This window comes from Bactrocera oleae, chromosome 6 (assembly GCF_042242935.1).
Source record: "Bactrocera oleae isolate idBacOlea1 chromosome 6, idBacOlea1, whole genome shotgun sequence".
Classification (NCBI taxonomy): domain Eukaryota; kingdom Metazoa; phylum Arthropoda; class Insecta; order Diptera; family Tephritidae; genus Bactrocera; species Bactrocera oleae.
The window spans coordinates 37791737-37815538 of NC_091540.1; the positions used below are offsets into that span (position 1 = coordinate 37791737).

The 23802-nt window shown below is 37.5% G+C and overlaps 1 protein-coding gene across 5 annotated transcripts in view; it reads left to right on the plus strand.

The window, feature by feature from the left end:
* RhoGEF64C (Rho guanine nucleotide exchange factor at 64C) overlaps positions 1–23492 on the plus strand; it is a 230316-nt gene extending 206824 nt beyond the window's left edge. For all 5 annotated transcript variants that reach the window (XM_070112194.1, XM_070112193.1, XM_036364621.2 and 2 more), the window contains 4 exons: positions 13779–17578; positions 17899–18294; positions 20909–21136; positions 22434–23492. In XM_070112194.1, coding sequence (XP_069968295.1) covers positions 13779–17578; positions 17899–18294; positions 20909–21136; positions 22434–22565 — 4556 coding nt within the window. In that variant the 3' untranslated portion in view covers positions 22566–23492. The remainder of the gene's footprint in view (positions 1–13778; positions 17579–17898; positions 18295–20908; positions 21137–22433) is intronic.
* The last annotated feature ends 310 nt before the right edge of the window (positions 23493–23802 follow it).

Consider the following 23802-nt stretch of genomic DNA (forward strand, 5'->3'; position numbering starts at 1 on the left):
ACTACTAGGTAAATTAGAAAAGTATGGTATAAGAGGGATAGCACTTGACTTAATAAAAGATTATCTGAGTGAAAGAACTCAAGTAACTAGATATAGAGATAGTGTAAGTAGTGATAAATATTTAAAAATAGGTGTGCCTCAAGGTACAATCTTAGGTCCACTATTTTTTGTATTGTATATTAATGATATATTTAAATATGTAGAAAAAGGGTCAATTATTTCATATGCGGACGACACTGCTATATTATGTACTGATAAAAACTGGGATGATGTTAAAACAAAGATGAATATTAGATTATCAAATATTTGTAAATGGCTAAGAAATAATCAACTATCTCTGAACGTTGATAAAACAGTATATATAACTTTCTGTGGTAACAAACGTAATATCCCAGATAAATTAATATTAAATATAAACAACAAAGAAATAAAAAGAGTGAACAGTTATAAGTATCTAGGAATAAACATCGATTACCTAATGAAATGGGATATGCATGTAAAAGAAGTAATTAAAAAAGTCAGATATTTCGAATTTATAATTCATAAATTAAAACAAATCATGGAAAGTAAGACCTTAAAAATGTTATACCATGCATTATTTGAAAGCATAATAAACTATGGCATCATAGCGTGGGGGGGTGCTTACAGAAATGTAATTCAGCCACTCTTGACCATGCAACAAAGAATACTAAAAAAACTTGACTTAGGACAAAATTCACCTTTAAACATTAAACAAACCTTTGTAATAAATAGTTTATTGTACTTCTATAATGCATGTAAAATATTGTATATCAACTATGAGGGAAGATCAAGGCATAAAAATATAAAACTGTGTAAAGTCAACAAAACAAATATAGTAAAAATTCGTATTATGTAGCTTTGAAATATTACAATCTAATGCCGACTGAATATAAGAACCTCAATGTTATAAATAAGCCGAATAAATTTAAATTGAAACAGTGGTTATTGGATACACAGAGTCATTTAAAATAAAGTTTTAATTATAAGAAACTAAAAATGAAAAACTATTTAAAACACTCAAAAGGGAGTGACATTATACATTTATACATTCATATATTCATATACTTATAGTAATATTATACATGTACGATAGGCCTAGGCTTATCTTTTCCCTACCCTATAAACAGGCAATTGTTTTTTGTCTCTATAGGGTTTAATATGTAGTTCAACTGTATATTTAATTGGGAAATAAATAAATAAATAAATAAAAAAATTACATAGTTTAACACATACATATACTTTTTGAAACAATATAAATGTATACATATATAATAAAAATATAGCTATATGCTCTCTGGCTTGTCATTGTTTTATTTTAATTATCAAACCCCTTTATTTCGTTTCCTTTGCATTGCAATGCACTTTAACGTTCCCTTCTTTGAATATAGTGACAATCAACCGTCATTTATGGTATATTTATTTGCTGGACCCAACAAATTTAATCACCATTCACCTACCTACCAAACCGAATTGCTCGCTTCGAAGCATATTTTTATGGCTGAAATACAGTCAGAGGATTTATATTATGCTCCTGGAACCATTTCATTTCAGTTAAGTTGACTGGAGCTGTCAAGTGAATTTTAAAAACAAAAAAATAAACGTTAAGTTCAGTTGCACCAAAGCTATAATACGCTTCACAGATGTATTTCTTATAGCAACTACCATATATGCATAACGGTTTGCTTTCAACGCAAAACTTTATATGTAAGAACCAAAAAATGTATCTTCATGCCAAATTTCGTGAAGATGTCTCATCAAATAAAAAGGTTTCGTTACAAGAACTTGATTCCGATCGTTCAGTTTGTATGGCAACTATATCTTATAAGGGTCCAAAATAAAAATAAGATCAAAAGACGGTTCAACGTTTCATTGTGGGTATTATAAACTTCGAGGCAAATTTAATATACCCCTTTTAGGGTATAATGAGTACGTACTCCGGTCACCGAGCTTTGCGAACTGACAAAATGGAATACAAATCAATATATATTAGTTTAAATATATATTAAAATAAATATAGATAATTATATCATACATGTGATTTATAAACTTCATTTTTTATGTTTTCTTCAGATCAAAATCTGCATTTTTTCGGTGAATAAATAAAGCTCTTGCAACCAAGTTGAGAGATAAATATTATATTAAAACAGGTCATGCAGGTCTTCGAATTTAAAACCCTTGCAAAAAAGGCATTGATTGACAACAATTTCTAGTAGGCTCAGCACTTTAATAGGAAAATGATATTCAAAATTCATGCAAAATATTTTTATCATTCAAAGAATCAATATTCCATGCGTCCTATCGAATCTACGAGTGACTCGGTTCAAACCCAAAAGTATCAATAGCAGGCTATCGAACTTGATTGAGTGAAAGAACCCCGACTAGCAATAATGGATATTGGACCGAAGCAAAGAAACGGAAAGGGGCATTCTATTTCCAATAGGAGCCAACATTCCCTTCCTAAAAAAAGAAGCTTGGGTCAAAGGTTCAAAAACGGAAAATCATAAACATCTAAACCTCGTGTTAAGGCGTCAAGTGGAGTTCCTACTTATAAATTTTCTGGATCAAATTACAGTGTTGTATCTTAATTTGCAGCTCAAATATAGCACTTTATAAGTTTTTGTTTATGCATTTTGTGGGCGTGGCAGTGGTCGGATTATTATACTCATCTACAACACTAACCTACCTTGGGTGCTAAGGAACATATGTACCAAGTTTCATCAAGATATCTCAAATTTTAAGCAAGTTAACGCTTGCACGGACGGACAGACGTATAGTCGAATGAACAGACAGTCACCCAGATTTCAACTCGTAGCGTCATCCATATCATTTATACATTCATATATGTATATATAACTCCATATCTGTCTCGATTAGTTTAAGGTGATGCAGACAACCGTTAGGTGAACAAAACTGTTATACTCTGTAGCAACATGTTGCAAGAGTATAAAAAGATACCGTCTTTGTAGAGTAGTAAATTTCTTACAATTAAGAGCTCAACTTTCTAAGAAGTGTCTATCAAACAATTTTTCAGAGTACCAAGCGAAAAGAAGCATTCGTTTTTTTGATCCACCTTACATATACATACATATACATATAAACACATACATATATATATGCTTGTGTGTGCATGAAAAGTGAAAGTACAAATTTCTAAGACAAATAGGCGTCAAATATGGGAAGCTTTGCTCCATTCCACTACCACTGTAGCGGAACAAAAACTGCCGTCCATGCTAAGCACTAAGCCATAGCATATTCACACACATGCGTTCTAAGCCATATATGTAAGTATACAAATATGACAAGGATAAAATGTTTGAAGGAACGCCTGAATTTTAGTTGGAAGCTTCAACGTCATTAACACTGTTATTTAACGCTGCTGAAACATAGAACAAAGGCTTCGAGAACAAACACCCCAAAACAACGCATACAGTGTTTGGTAGTTTTCAAAACCACAACCAGCAATTTACACAACGACCACACACACACTTACTCATAAGCATCCATACAATCGCACCAACCTTTAAATATTCCGCAAATCTGGCAAACTGTCCAAAAAGACGCACCCCTCTAGCCATAAGCCATGCCCCTCGAGCATTGAATTTCCGTTTGCATTTTGTTAGTCAGCAGCACACACAAACTTCTGATACTTGTATATTGTATATGCATGTGTCTGGATATTTTCATATAGTAAATGTGTTCCCGACAGTGGAAGCTCTTCGACGCGAGTAGACGCTTATGTAGTGAACTCACATCGCCTTCTCTTCTAAAACTACATAGTTCACAAAACTTAACTTCGGCATTCATCTCTCAGCATTTTAAAACAAATATGGTTTATGTCTCCTCTATACAATGGTTAAAATCGGATTACAACCACACCCACGGAATATATTATATGATATTATCTGTTTTGCTTTGCATTAGATAAATTAATAATAATTTTTGCCCCACAGCAGTGAGATTCTTGGTCGCAATAAAATTTAGTACTAAAAATGGATGAAATCAGATCAAACCTCTTTCTCCTGCTAGTATACCCAACATTATAGGTTTCACGCATCTAATTGACTTTATCTATACGAAGAGTATAATGAGGAAATTTGATTGTTTGTTTGTTTGAATTGAATAGGCTCCGAAACTACTTGACGGATCTGATTTATTTACCGCTGGAAATCTACATTCTCTCTGGTGAACATATATTTCAAATCATTTAGGGATACTTAGTAAAGCGCCAATAATGTACGCTGCGAATACTATTGGTTATAGAACAAAATAAAGTACTACGACTGTGCAGAACATATAATTATCTACAATAAATGTCGTGACAGCATATGTCTAACTGTTATAGTTATGTCACAATAAGTGTTCTGTTGTTCAAAAAATTAAAATGCAGCCTCTTTAAAGCTTTTTTTTGTACCTAAGTTTAATCCTTATCAAAATTAACAAGACTGATTCAATATCTTTATATAACGTTTTGAATTATTTGATTCGGACGTTCCATTCGACAGATATCACGAACTTAAAAATTTATGTATTAGAAAAAAATTGCTTGGTGAACGGTGACCCGCTCGGCTAGACTACCACGTCGTATATTAACGATTTAGATTTAGTTATACATTTCCATTTAATATTTCACTACTATCTTGGATATATTAAACTTAAGAAAGATATTAAGGTACTTTTTAAAACCACTTCTCATCTATTTTATCCACATTTAACTAAAACACATTATATTCTAGATACTTTCACACTAGTTTTCGTTTATTCTATACTAATGCTTTACCCATCTAGCATGAGAATGTGCTCACACAATGCCATTCACTACTGTCTGGCCATTACAGCAATATATTTCAAACGCTCGTTAACTGGCTGCCGCTGGTCAAGAATAAGCCGGCTACAAATGGGAAAGAACACTTATGATCCTTTCAAAATCTACTAACCAACATGACAGTGTTTTAAAGCCAATTAATATTTTACACGCTAGCGCAGTTCTTGCTGAGGCAAAAATATTTTCACACTTTCACTCTCACACGTTTCAGTGAATATTCATGTGTGAACGGGTGCAAGTTGACCAGCATAAACATTAGAATTTCCACTGGAATTAATATAAAATTATTTAGACTTCTCTATTGCAACCCGTGTAGATCCAACAAAAATACATATTTAAATACGTATGTTGATATTATTCACCGAATTCGTTTTATCCTTTCCCAACTGCTGAGTATTTCTTAATCATTATACCCTGCTGGTATGTGGAAATGCTTAGCTGTTGTTGCTTACATTTCACACTCTCTCGCCAAGACAAATTCATTAGCCTTCAACTAAGCAGCTTGGGGTGCGTACAGTGCCGAAATTTATTTCGTTTGCAGTGGCATAATAATTTGTAGGCACCGTTAAATTGTGCTACAAACTTAATACAAAACTTTACCGTAAATAAATTTGTAAAGCTGAACATAGCACCGACTTCTGCTCAGGCAATTCCATTTTTCCATTTAAAACTTCTACTCCAGTTCACAAGAATGTTTGGCAATGGTAATTCCCAATGCTCCGAAGTTCACGCAAGTGATGTGTGGGAAAATTAAATTAATTGTAATGGCATTTGTAATTCTAGTTTTATTTTAAATATACTCGTAGTATATGGATTTGAATTTCTTTTTCATATAACCTAAGGCGTTGTTAGAGCTTTAAGGAGTATATAAAGGGTGTTTTTTAGAGGTATAGAACATTAAATTCCAATAAAACAACGATTGATTATTCGATTGACATGAATTTTATTTATCCGATAGATAAACGTTAAATTACGTCTTGTTGGAACCACAACTCCTGGACATCATGGTTGTTCAATTCAGGAATGAAAAAGTTAGTAATCATGGCTCTATACCGATCACCATTGACTGTAACCTTCTGGCCATCATCGTTTTTGAAGAAGTACAGACCAATGATTCCACCAGCCCATAAAGCTCACCAAACAGTAAATTTTTCTGGATGTAACGGTGTTTTGACATACACTTGAGGATTAGCTTCACTCTAAATGCGGAAGTTTGTTGACGTAGCCATTCAACCAGAAGTGCGCTTCATCGCTTCATACGATAAAATGAACGTAGTGCGCGATACGTATTCCGCACAGAACCGTTATTTTCGAAATAAAAATGCATTGTTTGCAAGCGTTGTTCAGGCGTGAGTCTATTCGTGATGAATTGCCAAACCAAACTGAGCATAAATCACTTTACAGCTGTTAAGTCGGTCGCCATCTTGAACAGTAATGCCAACTTAAAGTTCTATACCTCGAAAGAAACACGCGTTACATATATTATATTTTTAAAATTTGGCGAGTGTAGAACTTAGGAGTATAATCTCTGTGATCATATTGAACATAGGATAGTTTTTGCTTCCGATCAAGAGATGTTCTGAACTTCAACAAGCTCTTTCATTGCACTTACCGAGTTATCTGACCATAGAGCTTAGCAACGCTGGGAATGGGTTTCCGTTCTGGTAAGGAAGTTTTATTTTCTGGTAAACAATCACTTCATAAGGAACAGTAGAGTATTTATTGCTTGTACTAACTCAAGTTTTTAAGCTGCCCCCGAACGAAAGTTTAATCCGTGGAGTTTTAGCGGTTCTACCACATTATACAAGTATACGCATGCTCTCTTGTATCGAATTCAACTCGCTTAGTTTGTTGCTGCCTCCACATGTAAATCTTTTTAATAATTAAACGGATTTCTATGGATTCTCTTCTGGTTGTTTTATTGTTGCAATAATCGCCGCTCCCTTCGCTTGCTTTATTTTAATCAAACGAACAGCTAAATGTATTTATTAACATTTAAATTTCTATTTATTTATGCAAATCTAATATTTATTCGTATATATAATATAATATTAGGTAAAGTAAAAAGTTCGTTCGTTTTTTTATTGATTTTTCAAAAGATGATAACTTTGTGTGCATTTGTCCGATTTAAGTCGAATATGTGCCGTTTTGTTCGTAAACTTATTGCCAACGAGATGCCTACTTCATTATACCCCTCTCGTAGAAGACTGCGTCCCTATTGCCAAAAAACTCGGAGAGCCAATTTTCACAGGCCTCTCTTGAGGCCAACTTCTCACCATTAAGCGCGTTCGCCATGAGCAGTAAAAGATGGTAATCACTTGGTGCCAGGTCCGGAATATAAGGTGGGTGCATTAGAACCTCCCAACCGGGCTCCAGGAGCTTCTGGCGAGTCACCAAAGACGTGTGTGACCTGGCCTTGTCCTGATCGAACACAATTCGGCCTCTGTTGATCAAAGATGGCCTCTTCTGGATGAGTGCTGCCTTCAAGCGGTCCAGTTGTTGGCAGTAGAGGGCCGAATTGAGCGTTTGGCCATAGGGGAGCAGCTCGCAGTAGATGATTCCTTGCCCGTCCCACCAAACACACAGCAAAACCTTCCTGGCCGTCAATCAGGTCTTGGCCACCATCTGGGCCGCTTCCCCGAGCTTTGACCATGACCGTTTGCGCTCTATGTTGTCATAAGTGACCCATTTTTCATCGCCAGTCACAATCCGCTTCAGAAACGGGTCGATTTTGTTGCGATTCTGCAGCGATTTGCAGATGGAAATTTGGTCCATCATGTTTTTTGCGTTAGTTCGTGTGACACCCAAACATCGAGCTTATTTTTGAATCCAAGCTTATGCAAATGGTTCCAAACGGTTTTCTGGCTTATCTTTAGTTCCTCAGCAATTAAATAGGTGCTCACGTGACGGTCTGTTTCCACTATTTCCATGATTTTATCGCAATTCTCGACGACAGGCCTCCCGACGCGTGGTGCATCTTTGACATCGAAATTACCTGAACGGAACCTAGCAAATCACTTTTGTGCTACACGTTCGTTTACAGTATCGGGCCCATAAACTAAATTAATGTTTTCAGTCGCTTTGGCTGCTCATTCGCTTTGATCGAAGAAAAATTGTAAAATATAGCGAATTTTCTTTTTGTTGGTGTCCATCTTTGACGAGCGCTCACAACGAACTGAGTAATTCAATCGACAAACTGTCAAAGACAAACTTTTAGCGCGATTAACGTTTTCAGCGCCGTATAGTATGACATGATGCGACACGTAACACTAGTAAACCGAACGAACTTTTTACTTGACCTAATATTAAGGTGGGTAAAAAAAAACGATTAAATTTTTACTTCATACTCTAAAAAATTAATAATATTAATAAGAAGGTTCTGCACTTTTCAGTTTTCTATTTCTTCCTTATTATTGTGAAGAAAATCCATATTTCGTTAACTACAATTATATTTGAAGAAAAATATCTCGTTTCGTATGTCTGTAGGAGATTGAATTCTCTACAAAAATTATATCATAGATTTTTTTCGTAAGAAAAATGTTTTTTTTTTTAAAAACTATATATTTTTTGAAATAGTAGAAACTGATATATGGATTTTCTTCTCATGAATAAGGAAAAAATAGGAACCCGAAAAGCGGAGGACCTTTTTTTAAGTGTCTAACAACCAATATCTTAGAGTATAAAATGAAAACTCAACAATCGATTTATTGACCCACCCTTATATATACCTATAAGGAGACAAACCTTCCTACGTACACTCGTGCTTCTATTTTATATTTGAGTATTAGTAGATAATTTTATTGAACATTAAAAACGACTCCTACAAGCCACGTTGAAAAGAGAACGTATAGAAAGCTGAGGTTGTGGTAGTAAATACTAACATCATCGTGGAGGGCACGTCAACGTTGCTAATGCTTAAATGTTTTGTTGTTGTTTATGTTCTTATTATTATTACTTCTCTGGACCGTGTACATAGACTGCTTTTGTTGTTGGTTCTTGTGTTACAATTTGTGTTGCTTTTGTGGGACTATCCTTTCCTGAATTACGACACATTTAATTGCTTGGATTTGGTGCACAGATTTATGTCGGCCACTAAGTGCCTGCTTAAGGCCGAAATGAGAGGACGCGACCTGGTGAACGACCAGATGATGTGGTGCATCTACACACATACATATGCACAGGTAATGTATGTAGCGTCGCATGTATATATACTATTAGATAGCCGCTATCCGCGAAAATGGTTTAAAGTGTTGCACGTTGAGGGAAAACATGTTCGTGCGAATTGTGGCACGAATAACCTGAGCGCTGAATAAATGGGAGGTTAGTTGAGTTAAAGCGCTTTGTCTACAGGCAAATTTAAGCGCGGTACGCTCTGGTTTGTTGCAACAAGAATAGAAAAAAAAACTTCAAAACGAGATTCGGCAAGTATAAGAGATTATATAAGGCGTTACAGTTTGCAATAATAAACCTAAAACTAGATAAGTAAGTAGGTAGGTAGAGTGGCTGTCTGACGACGCATCTATGCCTATAGTAGCCCAATTGTGATACCACCGAGACTAACGTTCTTCCCTCATTATATTTTCTCCTCTCTGAACCACCCCGTGCTTCTGATGAAGTTCATCAGTACAAATAGTTTTATTTGTGCAACCTCTGACACGTCGTCAAGAAACTCTCGACCGATAGTTGCAATTCTTTTCCTGTTTTCGCATAGAGAATATTTTATAGTAACCTCCTGATAGCTTCTACAATAGCTATTATATGGTGCACCTAGTCTGCTGGCAATTAGACAGTGACCTGTTAGCACTCCTACTAAAGTTCTTATGTATTTAATAATGAATTTTAATAGTCGGCATATGCGGCCCATGTTCCATTCATGCCACGTTTGCCTGCTCGTTGAGCAAGTCAGTCAATTTATAACATGTTCGTCAATAAATATATAATATATAAGTGAGTCTAATTGTAGAGTGGTGCCTGTTCTGGCTAGTTTATCTGCTTCGCAGTTACCAGGGATATCACTATGCCCTGGATAACATTGCGGGCTTATCGTAAAATAGGATGTTAGGTCCACTAAGAGATCAAGACATTCTTTCACTATCTTTGATGAAACCTTAGGAAACTTTAGTGATTTCAAAGCCGCTTGGCTATCCATATATATAAATATACTCCTTGTTGTGAGCACACTTCTTGTCAGAACAACAAGGCTTTCCGACGATTGCTCTGATCTTCGCTTCAAAGACACTACAGGGGTCTGATAAACGGAATACGATTTTGGTTTCTAATTTTGCTGAAAAGACACCACCTCCCACTCGCTTATCTAGTTTGGACCCATCCGTATAGATGCGTCCCTATCCACCTCGCCTCTTTCCCACTCTTCTCTAGAAGGTAAGGCAATATTGGGGACCGAATTTGGTTTCAATTTTATTGATTTCAGAATCTGTGGTAGTGGGTAGAAATGGTAACTTAGTAAGTACCTTAGAATGCCCCTTATTACAGGCGACTATTTAAAAATATTCCCTCAGTCTAAGAGCTGACTTCGCTGCAGGTTGCTTACAAAACAAGTCTATTGGCAGTAAATGTAAAATGATGTTTAGTGCCTGACTTGGCGTTGTTTTAAGAGCTCCACTGATGCATATACTAGCTGCTTTTTGCATGCTTTCCATAGGCCTCACCGCGTATTTCGGTTCCATTATTAGCCACCATACCAATATACCGTATGTCATAATCGGTCTTACAAATACTGTATAAAACCAATGATCTACCGGAAGCGTTAATCCCCGATTGGACCCCACCATACTTTTGCAGGTGTAAAGTGCGTTAGCTGCATTCTTCACCCTGGCGTCCAAGTTTGGTATCCATGAAATCTTCCTAAAAAAATGGCGACATAACTTTAGAAGTACAGTGTTTTTTAGTGAACAATACTAGCTCCGTCTTTCTAGCATTTAAGTTTAGTCCGCACGATACGAGTCAACGATTTATGTCAATTAATATTGTTTGCATAAGGTAAGCGAGGGTGTTCGAAAATTTACCTCTAATAGAAGTCCTCAAACTGCATTAAGACGCCTACCCCAAAAAAAAAGAAGAAAAGCTCTAATGGTGTTGTTAGAATCACGAATTTTTTAATAATTTTTTTTTAACTCGTTATCGTTGATAAACAAACTTCGGGTGCATAAAGAAATTCTAACTCGAAAAAACCTTCAAATGGATCAAAAATTCAATAGAAATTTTCTAAAGTTTTCAGCTTATCTTTTATTTTTTCTTGCAACAACTTTTCATCCCTCTTCATCGCTCACTATACTTATCTACAACGCTAAGAAAATCAAAGTTTTACTATTCCGCTCCCGTGTACTACAAAAACAAAAAATACAAGTGTAATGCGATATGAGTGAACTCGCAATTTCATTTACCCATTTATCGTTTTCCCGTTCCCACTTATGCACCCCACTTCCTTTCCACACTTCACAATCAAATGTTATTAAAGAAGCAAGATATTTAGCAATCCGTTCGCTTTTTATTGACAAATAAAAAATTTCGTGGAAATATTGACATTACAATTTCCAGATAAGATTAAATTTTTACTATGCAAATATGAATTTCTGTAACACCACCGGTGATGACGATTGCTAAGAGCAATAGTACAGCAGGTGGCAGCGATATTGCAACTGGATGTGCTACCTCCAAAGTTGCTTAGAAAAGTGAAAGAAACAAACATACAAATGCTACGCTAACACCGGAGCAGTGCAAAGATTTCGAGTGAACTTAAAAGTTTATTTGCTGTGTTGAATTTTTGAAAGGATCATAAAAGATTTTCGGCATCAGCACGTGACTGCTCGTCTTAAAGTAGTCAAATAGCGAGGAAAATAAAAGCAAAAAAGGAAAATGAAGCAAACAACGAGAATACACGTAAAGTATGGTATGCTGCACCCACACAAGCACACTCACGTACATACATACCTAGAAGCAGAATGCGGACATCATTCTACGTCTGAATGTGTAATATCACCTTTGGAGCCAACTCATCGAAATTAGCAAGAAATAGTTAAATGTGGAAGCGAATACACAGAACTAAAGCATACGAATTAAACCATTAAAATGGCATATGGCACAAGGAGTAACTTAAGGGAGGAGCTTATGTGGGCCAGACTCCCGACAGCTTTAATTCATATATCTTATATAAGAGCCATTTAAATTAACCCTAGAAGACTGTTTGCATTTCACTGAGTAACCTCAATATGAATAGTTAAAAAATTGGAAAATGAGCAGTGTCACGCTTGAAATCACACATGAAAAAACGTTAACTTCGGTTGCACCGAAGCTATAATACCCTTCCCAGAACATTCCATACAATAATTTGATTTTGATGATTAGGGACATGATTTTGATCGTTCAGTTTATAGACAGACAGGCGGACATGGCTAAATCGACTCAGTTCGTCGCGCCGATCCTTTATATATACATATTATAAGGTATCCGACATTTCCCTCTGGATGTTACAAACTTTGTAGCAAACTTACTATACCTTGTTCAGGGTATAAAAATTATACCTCAGAGACTTCTTCAGAACGCTGTCTAAGTACCCCTCCTTGCCATACATCGTCATTTTGGATCCCATGAAGTTATTTGAAACTTAAATCAATAAATCAAGTATAAGCAAAGGCACCGAAACGCAAGTCTAGTACTCTTGATATCTGGGTTTTTTCAATCTTCCTTTAACCCATACATGGTCCATTGTTTCCCTGGTGCATTGCTCTTGACATTTTCTACAATTTTTTCGATCACTCAGCCCCTTTCTGCATGCGCGCGCTGCCACCAGGCTGTGACCAGTGATCATTCCTACAGTTCTTATTATCGAATGTCAGTAGGAACTTCGTGCATTTCAGATCTACAGCTTTACACTTGATTTTTGTAATTTTGCAACCCGATAAATTGTTTCATAGAAGTTTGACCTTCCTTGCCATACTACTGTACAGATCGTCGTAGAGACACCGCATGAGTTTATCTTTGTCGGTCATGTTTCCGAAGGACAGCTATACAAACTCTTGGCAATCTCAGCTACTACCTCCTTTTTCTCGATGCTTGTTCCTGGCGACATTCTCCAATGCCGACCGGGTAACCAAGGCACTTATGGCCGATATGAGAAATGAGGGTATTGAGACGACAACATGATGCTACCATAACTAAAATTGTCACAATAATATGAATTCAAATTATAATCGGAAATACGTCATTGACTTTCTTCACAATATAAATGCGTGTATACTTTACATACTCTTAAATATTGAATAAATAAATATTTTTATTCAAGGTTTATGTATATATATTTAGTTTTACGTCTAATGCGTTGGTCTCTTATCGGTCTCGACGTAAATCACCCTATTTCATGCACATAATAGTCGGCACATAGTGTGAAAGTAAGCGGATATCACTTGCAATACACATACAGTAATATCAAGGAAACCATCACATACTTGTATACCGCAAAACACCTTATCGCTATGAAACGATCATAAAGCGACTGTCAACAAGAAAACATACGCAGGCCAGCCGAAATGCGGGTCTGCTCTGCGCAGAGAAAGTATCTGTATGAGAAGAGAATGTGGATAGCTTGTCTTTTGGCGCCGTTACTGCAAAATTTCGTGATAACAAATAAATCTGCATCTTTTGTGCTTAGGCGCCGACGCTTCAACGTTGAACGCAAGGTCGCGCATAAATGGGAAATAATGTTAGGAATATCTGCGAAAAACGCCACTTGAGCTTGAAACATTAAATTTATCACGAATATTCGGCGAAATATGGTGCTTTTAACACATTTATATATCCTTCTTGAGAAATACTTTTTATTTTTTATCTTACAAGCATTGGAAGGTTTATAATTTTCCATCTGCTCACTCTTCCGCCAGTCATTGCTCAACGTCTACTTTGTTTTGTATACTTTCAGGCGCCAATGTTGCAACGGCAAAAGTACCCGCCAGGGAAACTGCCCATTACGCTAACCTGGTTGAAGATGGGGAGCTCAACAATAGCAAGAAAAGCGCCAACAAAGCTGAGCAGCCACAAGCGACACAATTGCGAGATCCCCACATCAGACGTTCACAAAGCGAACGCCACCCACGTGCTACTACACAAGCAATAATACGCGCTGACAATGCCAGCGGGAAAAACACCAACAATATCAACAACAACGACTATCAACTAGAAGACCACACAACAAATTGTGACCTGCGTTTTGCGGCAGACACTTGTGCCGGAAGGAGCAACGCAAGCAAGGAACGCAAGTACAGCAACAACAGTCATAAAAACAACAAAACTGAAAGTTACCGCGAAGAGGCCATTTTGAGTTTTAAAGATACCATGGCATTGCGCGGCAAGCTGCACCGCAACGATAGCCGAGATTTATTTGCACGTCCGCGCGAGCCACCACCTCCGCCACCCACACCCACATCCAGCACGGCCAGCAGCCATGTAGCTGATGCACCAGCAACAGCTGCTCCTCAAACGACCTCGACCGCCACCACAAACGACAACAGAGCTGGCAATAACAAGGCCGCAGTTATACCAGCCACAAAAGACGGCATGCCAGCCATTGCACTAATGGCGACGGAGACGTCCACAATTACCGCGGAGTCGACACAAAACTGCCAAGCAAATATTTCGACGCTATCGCTTGTGCCTGCAACAAGCCAGCAGCCGACGGGCAACAAAGCAAATAATGCACCAGGCGCAGAAAAAAATTCACGATTCTCCAAAGTCAGCACAAACGGATTAGAGGAGCAGCAGCAAGAACAAGAAGTGTGTGCAAAAACTCAAACGCAGCTGGCATTTGAAAGCCTCTCAGATAACGCACAATGTGGCATGCAGCAAATGGTAACACAAAATAGTCGTGAAACAAAAGCACAGCAAGAACAACAAAAGCAATATGTTCCTAACGCCTGGGAGAGCACAGTTCGCACGATAACAACACCGCGTAGCAGCAGTGCCTACATTACCGCTAATACCTCGCCACACCAACGCACTGTTGTACGCCTTGCACCGTTCAACAAAACCAAAACCACTTCGGAAGTTCATCGTCTCAAAATAAGTCACACCGACAACGACGATGTATTTAGTATACAACCACACCTTTGGGCAGGCCAATCACATCAGTCGCCCACATCACCGCACTACAGCTTCCAGTATAATGGTACGAATGGTTCAACGTTCGCCGGTGAAGCGGCTGACCTCACTATGTCTACTGCACAGAAGAAAACTTCAATTTTAATTAACGGTGATGACTGCTACTCAACGATGAATCTAAGTTGCGACGATGCCAGCACACCACTCTATCAATCTTCAGTGGTGGTGGCTGACTACAGTGCCAAAACGATCACGAGGGACACGGCAAATGATTTTGCACTTGGCAGCAATTATGGTGGACTTAGAGTTACGACCACATCAAACACAGTCACTATCAATGTCAGTAGTCCTCGCAGTGTCGCAGAGGAGTTGATTTATCAGCACAATAAAATCAATACGATGTTGAGTCGACAAGCTGAAAACGGCAATGGACGGGCTATTATACCAATTAAGAGCTCTACAGAAGTAAACCTTCAACGCTCAGCATCTTCGACATCCTCAACATCGACTAGCTCGATCACCAGCTTGAGCAGCAGTGGTAGTGGCGGCGGAAGTAATGGTTCAATACCGAAACACGAACGAACTTTAATTAAATTGGATTACGAGCCAGAAAAGGCGACAAACCTTCCGCAACAACAGCAAACAGAGTTGTGTTCGGATATTGAAGTTAGTGTGAAAACTCCTGAGGCTGATGCCAGCAAGGCAAATATTGGCGAATCACTATCACACGAAGAGGAGTTATTAAAAATTTTGCGTAATCCGGTTGAGGCTGTGAAAAGAAATCTGGTGCCACATATTTGCGGTCGTAACGAAGCGTCAACTACGCGAGATGCCGTAAGAAATAAAAAAATGAAAAATCTTGCCAAGCAGGTTGTTGTCGAGAAAGACACCAAAGCTACAACTGACAAAGCAATTTTGTTGAATGACAATCCTGGCGAGACAAATACGCCGAAAACAATGTTTTCATCTACAACACAAAATAAAACTTCGTTCATTACGAAATTGCTTGAAGATCCAATGCTTAGTCAGGTTGCCGACGGTTTAGAAACCGAAACCGTTGCCGAGCTTATCGAAAACTCGTTGAGACGACTGCAAGAATCACGTAGCACAGTAGATATGACTGGTACCAAAGATAATGATGACATGAATCGCCTAATCAATATATCGCTGCAGAAAATCAAGGAAGAGCGACAGCATTCCGTGATATCTGCACCGCAAGCAGCGAATGTGCCTTCCACACCCAACAATACCCACCTCACTGTACCCACCAAAGATGAAGATGGCATGTCAAATCGTGGCAGCATTAGCTCTGCGAACAGTTTTGCCTCGGCCAATAACTATGAAATGTTTGACTTCGACGCTAACGAGTCCGACTGCTATCAGAGCTGCTCTAGCGAAATCACAACGCCAGGCGATGATGATATAAGCTCCGCAAATACGCGTTCAAAATTCTATCAGATGCTGGTCGATGCCACACTAGCAGAAATAGAAATGTCTACCAATTTGGATGAAGATATAGGGAGTCATCACTACGAGTCCATACGCAATAACGCCGATCCCATTTATGAGGAAATCAATGATGTACCGCCACCCTTGCCATTAAGCGCACCGCCACTCAACGATACCGATTTGGAGAAGAAGGCAGCGCGTTCAATCTTCGAAGGGGCATCAAAATATGATATACTCTCATACCTTGTGGATGCTAAAGAACGTGGTGTAGTACGTGAAGAAACTTTCGAATATCCGCTGAGTTGTTCTAATCCCATAATTATAGAAGAAGAAGCCTGTGACACACTCAGCGAGCTCGGTAAACGTCAAACAATGCGCGATCTCAGTTCACGCGCCTCAATCTTGAGCGATTCGAGCGAAGATGCACAAAGTACGATGAGCTCGCTCTCTCCGCCAACCAACAACTTCATTTGTGGCAACGGCAGTCATCCAAGTCTTTTGCAACGCAACAAAGGCGCCTCCAGCGATATTGAACGCAACGATTCTGGCGTCGGCTCAGAGACTAGCAAAAGCTCACGTAGTAAATATCAAAACCCTCTGCCGACAGTTAATGCACAGCTTTCCAAAGACTGCCCCGTACACCTGTGTGAGGACTGCGATGGTCCTGTTGAGACACAAGTCACCGACTCTGGCATTATGTTTGCGCCACTCGTTTGTCGTAAATGCGGCAAAAAGCGTGTGGAACGCAAAGAGATTATAACAGAAATTGTCGAAACAGAGGAGAAGTATGGACGTGATTTACAAATTATTTTAGAGGAGTTTTGTCACCCCATGCTGGTCGCCGGTCTACTGACACAGGAGCAGCTCTCTGCAATCTTCTTGAATACCGAAGAATTGCTCGAGAACAATCAAACACTGGCGGAGCGTATGCGCGACGCACTCGACATTGCTCTCGAGCAAGGCGACGACGATCTGCTGACAGTGAACATCGGTAAGATATTCCTCGATTTCACGCAGATGTTGCACGCCTTCGAGAGCTACTGTGTGCGACAGGCGGGCGCCAGTTTGCTGCTGGCCAATCTTGAAAAGGAAAAGGAGCTACTCCGCATATTCCTCAAGGTCTCTCAAATGGAGAACGCCGTCTTACGTCGCATGAATCTTAATTCGTTCCTCATGGTAAGTGGGAAAGATTACTACTTAAATATTCTTAGCATTTTCACTTTACATTTTACTTGTGTTTTGGTTTTCTTAGTTAAAATTTTTAGTTGAATATTAACCATAATATTTACACCAGTCCTAAATCAATTAAGCTGTGACCGATTTGTGCATGGTATACACCACACGTGTTCATTGTTCATATAAACTATCTTACCACATTTCCAAGCATATTTCAGAAACATGTATTTCTTTTTCTATTTTTCCCATACACCTTTGTGTGTGCGCAAACAAAAATATATTCACGATCACGTTTATCGATTGCATTCATCTTTGTCTAGGTGCCCGTACAACGTGTGACTAAATATCCGCTCTTACTCGCTCGCCTCTACAAAGTCACACCGGCTCATCTCGAAGGACGTGACCAACTAAAGCAGGCACAAGAGAAAATCGAACTGCACCTTAACCATATCAACCAGGAAGCCAAAGATATACCAACCAAACTATGGCGCCGCATATCGTCATCGAGTCCTAATCGACGTGCTTCCAGCGAAATCGATATGATCAATATAAAACTACGGAAAATGGCCATCGATATTCTCGAATGGAATCATGATGAAGTACGTTTTGCCATGGAGGGCAAACTGTTGTACACACAACCTACAGATAGTAATTGGAAGAAGGCTCGCACCATCAAACTGACGCCAGTTAATGCATTACTCGTTACGAATGGCAAGGTGAGAATAGCTAAATGCATTGTTCCTATCAATCCCCAGCCACCTGCGTTCTGTCAACTAACCCTTAAACCAAGCTCAATAATTGTATGTGTGTATGCGTGTGAATTGAGTTGGCTCTGTTTAACGCAATTGACCCATTATCATAAGCAATATCAATTTGAATTTGAAATGTCGGAGACTGTACGATCAAAATCAAATATTTGTATAGAAAACTTGTTTATTTGTGTAGGGTATTACAGTTTCGCTACAACCCCAGTTAATAATTTGCCTTTGAGGGTAGGTAAAGAAAGTGATTATATAACTAAGTCAATAAGGTTACTGTAAATTAGGGAGAAAATTAACATTTTATACCTCCACATTTTAAAAAAATATAAGAGAAATTAAGAGTTTGTTGCCAGTGCCAGTCTTTGTTCATTTTTATACTCTGAACAGGGTATATTAAATTTGCCACGAAGTTTGTAACACCCAGAAGGAAACGTCGGCGACCCTATAAAATATATACATAAGTGATCAGCATGATGAGCTGAGTTGATTTAGCCATGTCCGTCTGTCTGTCCGTCCGTCCGTCTGTCCGTCTGTCTGTATATATCCCTCAGTTTTTAGTATGGACAACTTTTTCATTAAACGAGTTATCTTCACGAAATTGTACATGGATTATTATTTAAGGCAATAATGCAATATCGGTAGGAACTGTATAGATCGAATGACTATATAATATAGCTGCCATATTAACTGGAAAAGTGCTTGCATGGAAAACTTTTTTATTTGACGAGATATCTTCATGAGGTCCTTGCCTTTTGGTCTTACCACCATTAATACCCGGACCAAAGATATAGTATAATTTAATTTTAATGTATTCTGATTGAACATTTTAATACGATTTCAGAGCTTTCAGACCTCTTTCGGTAACCAAATAACCGATCTAGAAAGTCTATACAGCTTTAAAGAACAAAATAATGTTAGCCGGGCGTTGAGACCACAATTTTCTATTGAAATTCCGTAGGACTTCGATTTAACCATTATAAAATATCAGTATTAAATCTTTGTGAGCCCATCCGACGGCCGAAATCTCCAGAGCTCTCCCTCTCTCTCTCTTTCCCACATGAAATTCTATTTTTACTGCTGAAACTGTAAAAGTTATGCAAACTACTCATTAAGCCAAATAATTTCTGATTAGTGCAACATGAGAAATAAAGTTGCTTTACTATTCCTTGAGCTAATATTATTTCGTGATAAACACAGTTTTGAAAACATATGAACAGTTTTAAAGTTACTGCATGAGATTACAAATTGAATCGGAAAAGTCGACTTTTTATTATCGATTACAGCGTAGAAATAATGTCCAAATATAATAGCGGAATAAAATAAACCATCAAAACTATAATTAACAGAGTACATTCTCGAATTCTTAAAATATAAAAGCACTTCATTTCGAATTTCAGTATTTATGCTTTACTATTAAAGCCATTAGAAACAGCTTTAATGCAACTAATTGTTTCAATCTCTTCAGCTGATGCTGTAAGGTTTGCTAAGATTATATTATTTCATGGAATAAGTACCAACCCACAAGCCAAGGGAAATAAAACAGCAACTAAGTGTGAACAAATTTTACAGAGCTGGTCAGAACTTCTGGTACAATTCTTTCATGAAACAGTTAGAATTAATCGTTTCAAAATTATCTACAAACATAACTGAAAGCAAAACCTTGTTATCCTTTTTCATTTCAACTAAAAGCCCAAAAAATACAAAGCAACAATTGCACGCCAAAAGCCAAACTTTCACATCCGTTAAACGTGTCGAAAGTCTGACAAAAGCTTTATTTGCATGAGCACGTACGCTCGTAACGACATCAACCACGCTCAACGTCAAACTGGTGTGCTCATTCGACTGTTCGAACAACTCATTTATACAACTATAAAATTTCAAAGATAAGCAGCGGAAATGAATTTTATTACAAAGCCGCTTTTCAAATATCAGACCGACAATCCTGTGAATTGATTTTAGTAACAAACGCGAATGGCTTAACAAATGTCAGCTCTGCCAACAGCCATAGGTATACAATAGCTACATAAATGAACACAGTCCCCTCCCTCACGTATTGCGATGGTATGCAAATTTTTACATGAGTACAAGGATATATGGACCAAACTAGTCTCAAAAGTGCGCAAGTATATAAATCCACATGCAGCATAGTAGACCGAATGAAGTGGAGAAACGCGCGTTCCACACCTACCATCCACCATTTTCTATGAGTGTGGAGACCAGCGAATTCCTTTAGTTCGGTTGTCGCGACGTTGGAGTGTGTAACTCACGCATTGAGAGCATGTTTTAAAATTTACAAAAGCCAACAGCTCCGAACTGCAGTTGTATTAGCGCCCAAAACCAACGCCTTCATGTCTTGTGTGCAATAGGCGTATGTGTGTGGCGAGTTCTAAAGTTCACTCTTTGCCTTTGTTTTGAAATAAAATTTTACAGGATTTTCACTATTTTCGATTTTTTTTCTTTTCTCTCTCATTTTTACCACATGTCCCCTGGTCGAAATGTCGACACTGCATTCCCCATATGCCACGTAATGTCTGCCCACCTTCCACCAACGTGCCGTCAATGCCCGCAGCCAAGTGCCAATTACAAGGCAGAAAAAGTTATGTCAGATAAACTGAATTTCCCGAAACACACCGGCATACGAGAGGCCTCATTGCTGGTGGTAAAGGAAAAATGCGGACGTTACACGTTGGTACGTGAGCCATTGTATCTGGATAGATGCGTTGTGTGCAGCGAAGCGGATTGGGATGAATATTTCGAGATACAGGAAATCTCATCGAAGGACACTTTCATATTTAAAGTAAGTACTCAAATAAATACAATATATGGGTGATGTAAATATATATAAAGCTGTTATAAATGCTTAGCACAAAAAGTTGAAAAGTTAAATAACAAAAATGTATAGATACAGTATAAGTACAAGAGATACGAAGAGCGGCAGTAAAGAACGAGGAATTTATGACGTCAAGAATAATATTGTATTACACGACTCCTTTGTGCTGCATATAATTTTATATATTAGCGTTATTATGTAAAGTGACTAGAATAAAAATATAACGGGTGTTCTTTTCAGACTTGTGGTTTTCAATGAGGCAATACTTTTTTCGGAGTTGGTCTTTTTGACTGCTGTACCTGATTTATACTCAATTTGGTTTGCTATTTTCTATTATATTTTGCCCAGCAGAGTTGGTAATTCCGCATCAGCCGTGCGCCGTGCAGAGTATCGAAGAAGACCCGAATGAGTCCGCCAACGCGCGTAACAATCGGAGCTGTATCCATACACTTTATGGGAGAATTTGCGAAATGATCTTAGTTTGAGGACTTACAAAATCCAACTGGTGCAAGAAGATTTTCATAAGAATATGTATTTAGCGATGAAGCTTACTTGTAGTAGAATGGGATTGTTAATAAACAAAATGGTCGCATTTGGGGTAATGACAAGCCATTGTTGAGACAATGTTACATCCTGGAAAAGTCACTGTTTGGTGTGCTGTATGGGCAGAGGAAATTCGCGGTACATATTTCTTAAAAAATTAAGCCGGCCATATTGTTAGAGTCAATAGGAAACGCTTTAAAGCAATGATTGATTACTTTTATGTGCCTGAATCGGCGGTCTACACTTGTCTACGCAGATAAGCTCTAGACGATAGACGCCTTGGAAGAAAATACCGGCCCGTTATTGCTGACACACGTTCCCATTTGCTGCAAAAATATATTATATGCATTTTATTTCGGCATCAAAACCACATATCTACCGAAAAACAACTTTTAGCTGTGTTTGCTCTACTAAGCAGCGACAAGGATATAGTCTTAAGAATGACTCTCTCTACTTTATTAAACCTCTGCAAAATGACTAAAAATGCAGTTACTTTATTAGTCCAACCTTTTTCTAAAGCAAAATCTAAGTTCCCAATCAATCGAATCCAATTAAGAAGTTTTTATTAAATTTTTTCAATTTCAGAATAGCAATAAAAACACAAATGTATTATATTTATTATAAAAATTAGTAACTAATTATTAGTACCTCCTTAACCTACATATCTTATATGTATGTCGCACACAAACTACCACTCAACTAATTTGCTGCGTACTTTCAGGCCGAGGATGGTGTTCGCACGAAGCAATGGTACACACAGTTGCAGTTCCACGCACAGGGGATGGGCGCATGGCGCAAACGACGCAATGCACTGGCCAACATTATGATTAACGGTATGTTGGCGCGCAACTAAGCCGATGGAGTGGCAACAACAGCAACACTTCACTAGCAGCCCAGCATTGAGGGAAAACCAGCTTAGAATGTACGAGGAAAAACGCGATTTTCCAACGAAAGATTAAAAACGAAGCAATTTCAATGCTGATAAAAACCGTTAAATTTAAAAAATTAAAATATAAAAAATAGAGCAAAACAAAATACGAAAATTACAACTCAAAAATTGTTAATATGGTAAATTTATTTTGAAAGAAGTTGATAAGTCGATTTTTTGTGTTTTAGGTAATGCGGATGCATTTTTTGTTTTTCAAAAAATTAATGATGTGTTATGAAATATGTACTTGTAGACTAAAAGTTATTAGCTATTTTAAATAGAATGTGCGTTCAGCATTTCTCACATCTCTTATAGTTCTAGTAGCCAGCCGCGTTAGGGGAATCTAGTATGCGACAATAAATATGTAAATATGCATATATTAATCAATTTTGTTGAATATTGTTTGTGTGTTTCTGTACGTAAAGACGTTAGTGATTACAAAGTTTTAAGATATTGTTTAGAAATTTTGGTTTTAGATTTGCAAAATTTCGATTTTCCCGTTGTGTATATTAAGAATAATGGATATTTACGAGGATGTATGTACATTCTACTTCATATGTTACAGAAGCAATAATAAATTAAAATTGAACTGTAATTTAACGAAACATTGTATTAAAATAAACCGTTATAACTATGTAACTGCATGCATATAAAAGCTGATACTATATTTATATATATATGTATATATATACATTTACTTACATATACATACATATACTAAAACAAACTAACATTATATTATTCTCTACGCAAAAATATAAAAATATTCCAGAACACATACACACACACACTATATATAACCTGTATGACGAAACAATAAAATGATTTAAAACCGTCAAATATAAAAAATAAGGTGTTTTTAAGCGAATTATTTATAGAAGTTGAAGCATTGCCAACATTATTATAATCGTCTTACAACGAAAAAACGTTTTTAATGAAATTATGACTTAATCCTTTAATAATATGGAGGATGATCTCCAACTGCAGTTCTTAAAAAGGTTTTAAAACTTTTCGATACTGGTTCGATAGTGTGAAGCTTCGTGGCCTTCCGACCGTTATAACTGCACCTAACTTCATGTAAATCGGATAACAGATGTTAAAATTACAGACATTCTAAAAAAGGAACAATAATACCCTTAACAATGTACAGAAGTAGTTTTAA